The 9,983-nt window shown below is 45.8% G+C and overlaps 1 protein-coding gene across 1 annotated transcript in view; it reads left to right on the forward strand.

Moving 5' to 3' along the window:
- ABCG5 (ATP-binding cassette, sub-family G (WHITE), member 5) overlaps positions 1–9,983 on the forward strand; it is a 32,555-nt gene that overhangs the window by 10,208 nt on the left and 12,364 nt on the right. Inside the window, exons 4-10 of the mRNA XM_010842304.1 lie at positions 1–90; positions 4,576–4,708; positions 6,432–6,571; positions 7,556–7,685; positions 8,152–8,365; positions 8,448–8,653; positions 9,481–9,619. The exon at positions 1–90 is cut by the window's left edge and continues 9 nt beyond it. Of these exons, the coding sequence (XP_010840606.1) occupies positions 1–90; positions 4,576–4,708; positions 6,432–6,571; positions 7,556–7,685; positions 8,152–8,365; positions 8,448–8,653; positions 9,481–9,619 (1,052 nt within the window). The remainder of the gene's footprint in view (positions 91–4,575; positions 4,709–6,431; positions 6,572–7,555; positions 7,686–8,151; positions 8,366–8,447; positions 8,654–9,480; positions 9,620–9,983) is intronic.

The raw sequence follows: 9,983 nt of genomic DNA on the forward strand, positions 1-9,983 counted from the left end.
CTGCTGAGCAACCTCACCGTCCGCGAGACGCTGAACTACACGGCGCTCCTGGCCATCCGCCGTGGTTCCCAGAGCTTCTTCCAGAAGAAGGTGGGTGCCTCACTGTGACCTCATACCCCCTCGTCCCTCCATTTGCCCGTTCCTCCCCATCAGTCTTCACTAAGAGTCTAGAGCTTCTCTGTCCACTGTGGCTTTGGGGCACTTAATGGGGCTTCAAATGTGGCACCTGAAATGTGGCTTTAGTCATGTGGCTTTGGGAGACTTGAAACATGACTAGACCTAATTGAGATGTGCTATGAGTGTAAAATATACACCAGATTTTAGAAAATTAGTCTGGAATCACAGAGCATAAAATATCTCATTAGTAATTTTTAAAATGTTGAATATTGGTCACAGTGGTATTGTTTTGGTTGTATAGGGATAAAGAAATTATACCACTTAAAATTCATTTCTCTTGTTTATTTTCACTGTCTAAATATGGCCAGTAAAATGTTTAAATTCTGAGTGTGGCTTGCATTATATTTTTATTGGATGGTGCTGTCCTGGGAGCTCTCTATTTGAACGGATATGATTGTTTTCCTCATTCACTGCCCTGCAGTCCTGTTGAGATTTTTCTCAGCTTTCTTTGAGACATCTTGAATGTGCCTCATCCAAACTGGATTCAGCTGGTGAATTGTCAGCTCTTCCTAGGTTCCAATGTTTCCTTAAGTGGACTCAGTTTGGAAGTAGTTGTAGGTAAACTTGCAGGGACCTCACCTAAAAATATTGTCTCATTTCTGTCTGGACTGGAAACACACAGGGAACCAAGAACAGGCCCGTGTACCACCTGCAGAGCAGGCACAGTTCCCTGGGAAAGAGGTTCCTGCCCATGACATCTGCCTCAGAGACTTCACCACCCTGAGGCTCAACGAGGTTCCTCCTGGGCACACACATTACATCTGCACTTCAGTGGCCAAAGCTGGTCTTTCTTCAATGCCACTGAGGCTCTGAGGGATTCTCCATCTCAGCTGAAGGGGCAGCAGTCACTCCATTTTTATCAGACCCCTTTGAACCTGTTGTCAGGGAGTTACTCCTCTTGACCCAAGTGTTGGACTCTCAGACAGGGAGTGGCGAGTGGAGCTAGGTCTGAATGGTGTCTGGAGTACCAGCAGGCCTGCTGTTATAATGCTGGGTCAGGAAAGGGCATTCTTCTGTTTCGCAGTCAGAAGACACGCTGTCCTGGATGTCCTGGCGCATAGCTTTCACACCAGAGGAACCTTCAAGAAGAGCCATCAGCCCCACAGAGTGAGGGCTAGCCCTGTTCCTCCCTGGAACATTGGAGTGCTCAGAAGGCATTGTAAAGTTCCTGCAATTCTCCCATCTTATACTCTGTACTCTCACCCTTGGCTGACATCCATCAGACCTTGTTCACACACAGTATCTGATTTCATTCTGGCATCAGCTCTATGAAGGAGGCATTACTTCTGTCTTTAAGCTCAAGAAACTGATCCCCAAGGAGACTGAGATCCAGCACCTCAGACCGGCAGAACTGGGACACGAACCAGGTTCTCTGGCTCCGTCATGCCTCCCTGGGCCCCACTGTGGTCTGAAAAGATGGAGGTTAGAGTTCATTCCACAGGGAGGTACAGGCATGTTCCCATGACTTAGCCCCCCCTGACAGTGGCAGATGAGCCCTCTGCAGGCTTGTCTCCCTGCTTTAGTATTTTTTTCTCTAAAACGGGTAGGAGAAGATCTCATTGGTATTTGAGTTGGAGAAAGGAAGTCATAAGCAGGTTCTTTTGAGATGGTGATCCATTTACATCACATATCCCAGGGAGAGAATCTGAAAAAGCCACTGAGCTTTCCATCCTGAAAATGCATATATTTGCACAAATACTCAGAAAATTCAAGGGTATCCGAAATTGGTCGATGGCAAATTCACTTCCTGTGAATGGTCCCTCTTCCTGGCACTTGCAGCCCCTAAATGTCCTTCAGAATTTCCTATCATATTATTCTCCCTGCTTGAGGGTACTTTCTGAGCAGATACAGTCTACAGGATGTAAAATCCTGACAAAGTAGTTTAGGGAGAAGGAAGTATCTATGATAAACAGAGCAGTCAGTCAGTTCAGTCACTCAGTCGTGTCCGACTCTTTGCGACCCCATGGACTGCAACATGCCAGGCTTCCCTGTCCATCACCAACTCCCAGAGCTTGCTCAAACTCATGTCCATCAAGTTGGTGATGCCACTCAACCATCTCATCATCAGTCATCCCCTTCTCCTCCTGCCTTCAATCTTTCCCAGCATCAGGGTCTTTTCCAACGAGTCAGTTCTTCGCATCAGGTGGCCCAAGTATTGGAGTTTCAGCTTCAGCATCAGTCCTTCCAGTGAATATTCAGGACTGATTTCCATTAGCATTGACTGGTTTGATCTCCTTGCAGTCCAAGGGACTCTCAAGAGTCTTCTCCAACACCGCTGTTCAAAAGATCAATTCTTCGGTGCTCAGCTTTCTTTATAGTCCAACTCTCACATCCATACATGACCACTGGAAAAACCATAGCTTTGGCTAGACAGAGCAGAAAGTGCAACAGATCTGCCTCTGTCCTCTGCGAATCCAAGCTTAAAGCCGTGATTGATGTGGGCAGACTGTGCTGCCCTTATACTTCTTGGACCACTTGAGAAGCCACATGGCTTGCTCTCAGTCCCAGCTCTGCCATTTGTTAATGCTGTGACCTTTGGCAGTCTATGGACTTTTCTTCCCTGTAATAGAGTAATGATGCATCTTTCCTGGAGCTGATATGAAGAATGAATCAGTTTATGTGAAATCACATAGCACGGAGAGGATTGATGAGCCCAATGATCCTCGTGGTCCCTTCCAAGACTCTGAGAATTATTCTGTTCTCAGTGCAGTTTGCAAAACATGGGAGAGGCTTCTAGCCAGAGACATATGAAACAGATTTAGTAAATGTCTCCTCTCTCCATCCCTTCTGAGCCAGGAGGGGCAAGCTTTACTCCTTTCTTGCTGTTGCAGAGCAGATGAAAGTGATGCTCAGAAATTTGCCCTGGCTGGTGCACATGTAAACCCTGCCATGTCAAGTGAAACTCAGTTCCAGGATCCTTCCACTCTGATGGCAAGAAAACACCTTCTTTTTTCCAGTATAGATCATTCTGGCTTACTTACGCATTTTTAACCACCTCATTATTCCTTTGTATCTGTTTCAGATGTGTCTTGTCTTTTGGTGAAAGCTTCGTGCATTGCTCCGACTCCCTGTATCCTCTGGAACTTTGTTCCATAAGTTATTCCCTCCCTTACTCCAGTTTAGTTTGTTGTTGTTATTTTTTAATGTGGTATTTTGTTTATTTTTTCATTGTAAAAGAAACACAATCTCATTAGAGATATATGGGAACAAAACTCACTGCCTTATATATAAGTATTCTCAGTCTCTTTCTATCTGCTTTCCCCAGGGTCTAATACAGAGAAGGGTACTCAATCAAGGGGGAGCCAGAAATAGAGATTTTTGAAGGGTCTCTGGAGAAGGGATAAGCTGAGGAAGAAAAGAGGGAGAGGGAAGGAAAAGGTCAACCTTCTTGATTTGAGAGTCAGTAAAGAATTTTTTTTACTGGTTATTGTTTTGAGTTGAATAAGGAGAGGGTTTCAGGGAGCTGTAGGATATAAGATAAGCAGGGTGACAAGAATTGGGAAAAAGGAATTTTTTAAAGTGTGGCTGGAGATTATAAACTAGGTCCCTTTTAAAGTCCTTGTGGCTGCAGATTATAAACTAGGTCCCTTTTGAAGTCCTTAAAGAGATTCAAATAAAGATTGGCTTTGTTTTTAATTATTTTTGATAGCTGGATTATATTTGATCCAAAACCACAGTGCAATTGGATCACATGGGACTCCAGGACTTATTTGGGTTACAGAGGAAAAGTGAGGTTTAGTTCAAATGAAATTGAATCTTTTCTTAAACATATGAAACATTTATTATAATAAAGTTTCAAAAACCAAAGATTAAAAAATTAAGCTATATCATAACTACGCCTTTGGGAGTTTTCTTACGGGCTGGACTAACTGTAGCATCTGAAAACAGGAGTTCAACAAAATCTCCATTGCTTCCTACTGAATTTCCCTGAAACTAGTAGAAGCAGTTTTTGTTGCTCTAAGGTCTTTCAGGGAAAACAAATTCATATCATTTATTTTAATCCAATTTGTTGTTGTTTAGTTGGTAAGTCGTGTCTGACTCTTTGAGATCCCATGGACTGTAGCTTACCAGGCTTCTCTGTCCATGGGATTTCCAAGGCAAGGATACTGGAGTGGGTTGCCATTTCCTTCTCCAGGGGATCTTCCCAACTCAGGGATTGAACCCATGTCTCCTGCTTGGCAGGTGAATTCTTTACCAATGAGCCACCAGGGAAACCCATTGTGATTTAAACCAAATTGGATTCTTCTGTATTACGGGTGCTTTTCCTAGGATGTGGTGAGTCTAAAAGTGGCCCAAGCACTCAAGAGAAGTGTGTTGCCTCTCCCCTGCCATCTTCAGCCTATGAATTGGAACAGCAACCCAGCAGTGACCAGCCTTCCTGGACATTGTGTCTTACAGGTGGAGGCAGTCATGACGGAGCTGAGTTTGAGCCACGTGGCAGATCAACTGATTGGCAACTACAGCTTTGGGGGAATTTCCCATGGTGAGAGGCGCCGAGTCTCCATTGCAGCCCAGCTCCTCCAGGATCCCAGTAAGTGGGACCCAGAACTGCTACTGGCTGCTGCCTGGCATCTTTCACATGTCTACAGACATTTTCAGCCCTTTCTTCACAAGTTTCCATTTGGAAAGTGGGTTGTGTTGAACTGAAGCCACTGAGGTTTTTCAAAGTGGGGAGCCAGTTTCTTTGGAAATGCTATATATTTCCTAAGGTGATTCCATCATCCAAGTATAAAACAGCTCATAGACTTGGAAGCACTGCTTCTGTGTTGATGTTCAGTTAAGGTCTTCCTTGAATATGGACCCTGCCCTATCCATCCTCGCTTCTTACTAGGGTAGTGCCACTCTGTCTGCTCTGGAGAGGCAGTGAGTTTGGGTATGACTAGAAGTATTTATGAAATGGTAGGAATTAAAACAGAACTTTGAGTGATATATGAGAAAGTATGTATACTGGAGGAAGGGCCACCAAGATGAGGTGGCCATCTTTCCTTCCTGCCTTGGTCATTTTCCCCAATACCTGGGGAAACTGTCACTTCTGTGCACTTGGAAGAAGACATAATAGATCTGCATACTTTCTTTGCATTGGGGTAGATCAAGACTGCCTGCTCTTCAGAGCAAATAAGAGGGATGTTCTTAAGAGCCCCCATACTTCTTGGGTAGAAATAAGCTACAGTTAAACCCTCTAAAGAACTCAAATCCCTGCCCCATCTTGGACTTTGTTTCGTGGGTCAGAGTTTTTTTGCAGTGCGAAAACCCAGTTGGTATTGGAAAGTGCAGAGTCGGACACGACTGAAGTGACTTAGCAGCAGCAGACATGAAGTGAGATTGTGTCTTTTTTAAAATTTATTTTATTCGAATATAGTTGCTTTACAATGTTAATTTATGCTGTACCTCAAAATGGTTCAGTATTACATATATACATTCTTCTTTGTATTCTTTTCCATTATGATTTATCACAGGATATTGAATACAGTTCCCTGTATTATACAGGTGGACCTTGTTTATCCATGCTATATATAATACTTTGCATCTGCTAATCCCAAACTCCCAATCCATCCCTTCCTACATCCCTCCCCCCTTGGCAACCACCAGTCTGTTCTCTGTATCTGTGGGTCTGTTTCGTAGATTAATGCATTTGTGTCATATTTTAGATTCCACGTATAAGTGCTACCGCATAGTATCTGTCTTCCTCTGACTGACTTTACTTACTATAATTTTGAGATTTTGTTCTTTTAACCAGCCTCTTCTCAGCCTTTCAGAGAAGGCAATGGTACCCCACTCCAGTACTCTTGCCTGGAAAATCCCATGCACGGAGGAGCCTGGTGGGCTGCAGTCTATAGGGTCGCTAAAAGTCAGACACGACTGAGCGACTTCCCTTTCACTTTTCGCTTTCATGCACTGGAGAAGGAAATGGCAACCCACTCCAGTGTTATTGCCTGGAGAATCAAGGGGAGCCTGGTGGGCTGCCGTCTATGGTTTCTGGGGTACCCTAACCTCAGATGGAGCCAAAATGGTCCATAGTACCATGTGAGAGGACTGATCTGGTTGCTGCCTTGTCCCTGCAAGGATTGAGGCTGAAATGTGCTCAGGAGTTGGGAGCTGGGCCCTCCCAGATCAGTTGTTTTCTCTTGGGCTCTGGCTGCATTTGTTTGGATGGGACAAGACAGCTCAGTAAGAAACTATTCAACTTTCTGAATCTAGAGCACAGAATGCAGGCTTGGCAGTGACTCAGATGCTTGGCCTTTCTTTGCCTGCAGAGGTCATGCTGTTTGATGAGCCAACCACAGGTCTGGACTGCATGACTGCAAATCAGATCGTCGTCCTCCTAGCAGAGCTGGCTCGCAGGGACCGCATTGTGATCCTCACCATCCACCAGCCCCGCTCTGAGCTCTTCCAGGTGAGGGCGATGTCTCGTTCCAGCTCAACTCGTCAGGGGTGGTATATGTGTGCTGGGCTGAGATCTACCTGCACGCGTGTGTGCTAAGTCACTTCAGTCGTGTCCGACTCTTTGCAACCCCATGGACCGTAGCCCGCCAGGCTCCTCTGTCCATGGGATTCTCCAGGCAAGTATACTGGAGTGTGCTGCTGTTCCCTCCTCCAGGAGATCTTCCCAACCCAGGGATCGAACCTGTGTCTCTTACATCTACCTTCATTGGCAGGCAGGTTCTTTACCACTAGCAGGGATCTAACTAAACCAGAGCAACTGAAGCCAATAGCTCTGGATTTGGGAAGGGCAGAGGTTGGCACCTACCATAAGGTGCTGAAACAACTACCATGTTCCAGACACTTCTATGCACTAGCTCATTTAATCCACACCACAACCCTTTGAGGTGGATACCAGTATTTTCACTTTACAGAGGGAAAGAGTGAGACTTAGAAATGATACATAATGGAGCCAACATCACAGTTAATAAAAAGCTGGAACTGGCCTTCATGTTCTACTAATAGTTGGCTTTCAAGTCTGTGTTTTTCCTCTAAATCATACAGATTTCCTATCCAAAAATCTCACCTTAATCTCTCAGGATCCTTTTAGGGAGCTCTTATTTGACTTTTATAGATGAAGATCTGAGATTTAAAAAAAAACTTTGTCCAAGGTCTCTCACTTAGGGGCACGGTTGGGACTCAAACCCTGGTTGTCTGGCCAGGTCCATGAATTGCTTTCTATCCTAGACATGATGCTGGGTGCAAGCTGGGAGGCTGCAGGATCCACAGTGGCAAGCCAGGCTGGAAAGAGTAGGGATGCATTTTGAGTGGCTCCGATGGCCGCAGTAAGAGTACTCATGAATGGCTGAGACACTCAGAGGACTGACTGCTTGAGGCTTGTTTTCCATAAGGATGAAGTTACCTGATTACACACTGAGACTGTCTGTCGTTCAATCAGCTCTTTGACAAAATCGCCATCCTGAGCTGCGGAGAGCTGGTTTTCTGTGGGACACCGGTGGAAATGCTTGATTTCTTCAGTGGCTGTGGTTACCCTTGTCCTGAACATTCAAACCCTTTTGATTTTTATAGTAAGTTTTTCTTTCACATTCCTGATCATAAATGTTTTTAAAACCTTCTCATCTCATCTTCCTGCTTAAATGACACCTGTACAAGTGGATTTTATTTCTGCTTTTGTTCTGGCATTTTTACTCTTCAAAATATTAATTTGGTCGAGTCAATTAACTTGCCATAGATGACCTGTCAGAATGAGGTGGGGGATCTCTCTTGAAATGGTGCCCTTCTACTTGATCAAAGGAAAACTAACTGAACATCTGGATTCTCCCAGACAGGCCTATGGGGATCCTCATGGCCCTGCTGATAGCTTTAAAATATTGAAAAAGATTTTTATAGATGGGCATTAACAACAGGTATTATTTTGATGAGATTAAGTATTATGGCTAGAACTCCTAAATCAATGATGAAACATGCATTAGCCATTATGTATATATATGCATTTAAAAGCACGTGTTTTTTTGTGTGGCAAAAAAATTTCAGTGGACCTGACATCAGTGGATACCCAAAGCAAAGAACGAGAAATAGAAACCTACAGAAGAGTCCAGATGATTGAAGTTGCCTACAGAGAATCAGCAATGTATCACAAAACCATGGAGGCTATTGAAAGAACAAAACATCTGAAAACATTACCAAAGATTCCTTTCAAAACCAGAGATTCTCCTGGAGCCCTCTCTAAACTGTGTGTTCTCTTGAGGTAAGAGCCTCACCCTGTTTCAGATGGGTAGACATCCACCCGTAAAAGAAAAGCAATTGAAACAGAGTTGTTTGGCTTTCAGGAGAGTGATGAGAAACTTACTGAGAAATAAGCTGGCGGTGACGATGCGTCTTACTCAGAATCTGATCATGGGTCTATTCGTCATTTTCTTCCTTCTACGACTGGGGAAGGATGTGCTGAAGGGTGCCGTCCAGGATCGTGTGGGTCTCCTGTACCAGTTTGTGGGTGCCATGCCATACACAGGCATGCTCAATGCTGTGACCCTGTGTGAGTGCCTTGCCCAGGAGGCGTGCCCCCAGAGTGCGCGTGGGGGCTTCTCTCTCCCTGAATATCTCCTTTCTCCAGCTGACATCTTGCGAGACTGCACCAACATAAGGGTATTCCTCTGAGCTCAACCTGGCCCTCTCCAGGTTCTTTCTCTGGGAAAAGGTAACTTGTGAATTGCTAACACCTCAGTGAGAATTAGGTCACCATGTGGATCTCCTTGAGGGTTTCTGAGGATCCAGGTGAAACAGGAAGTTATGAGGAGTTGATGGGGCACCTGATGGTGGTGGTTTTAGGTCAGCCCTGGTATCCTATCTTAGCCATGAGGAAGCGCAGCTCACCGGGGCCAGGATGCCTGGCCAACTTTGCACTGTTAACGTGCTTTATGGAGCCTAATTTAGGACAGCCAGCATATGGTTTTCAAACTCAGTGGGAGTCCAGAAGCAATACCTAGGTTCTTGATGTTCTGTGCCAAGGCCCTGCACAAAAAGAGGACACAGTGCCTCACGTCACTCATTAGTGTCTCTTTTGCATGTGTATTTTTGAATTGGTGACACCCCTCCTCTACTTTAGAGACACGGAAATAAATGATCCTACTGTAATCCTACTATAGTTCGCATAGAATGTATGTTTCCGGGGTAGAGGGGTGTCCATAGCTCTATGGATGGCAGTCCCTTCTCTCCATCACTGGGGGGCCTCAGCTGGTCCTCACCACCCAGTGCTGATAGACCTCAAGTTCAGCCTGGGCTAGCACCATCCCCTGCCCTTCCACGCTCCCTCCACCAGCTGTGTGGTGACCGGCTCTTCTGAAACCTGCCTTCTGTGCCCAGTTCCTGTGCTGCGTGCCGTCAGTGACCAGGAGAGCCAGGATGGCCTGTACCACAAGTGGCAGATGCTACTGGCCTACATGCTGCACGTGCTTCCCTTCAGCGTCACTGCCACCCTCGTATGCTGCAGTGTGTGCTACTGGTAAGGAAGAGGGTGTCCCGAGGCCTTCGGTTCTCCCAGGTCATGCCTCCTGTGGCCAGTGGGACCAGTGGAGCGGGAGGCCAGGGATAAACTGCTCTCCGCCCTGGAGGGTCTGTCTTTGCCCACCAAAGTCTTGTACAACGTTCCGTCCTTCAGGGCAAATACAAGAACCCCACTGGGGCCACATGGGATCTGAGAGCAGACCAGTAAGACTACACATACCAGGGAATAGCCTGTCCCACATTCACTGACCCAAGCAGAGGGCTCGGGAGTAGCTGGGACCAGGCTGCCCAGGCCGCTGTGAGCTGGAGCAGCAATGCTGCCTGAGATTTCAGTGACAGACCTGGGGCATCGCAGTTGGTTG

Source organism: Bison bison, unplaced genomic scaffold, assembly GCF_000754665.1.
Source record: "Bison bison bison isolate TAMUID 2011002044 unplaced genomic scaffold, Bison_UMD1.0 scf7180017864177, whole genome shotgun sequence".
NCBI classification, from domain to species: domain Eukaryota; kingdom Metazoa; phylum Chordata; class Mammalia; order Artiodactyla; family Bovidae; genus Bison; species Bison bison.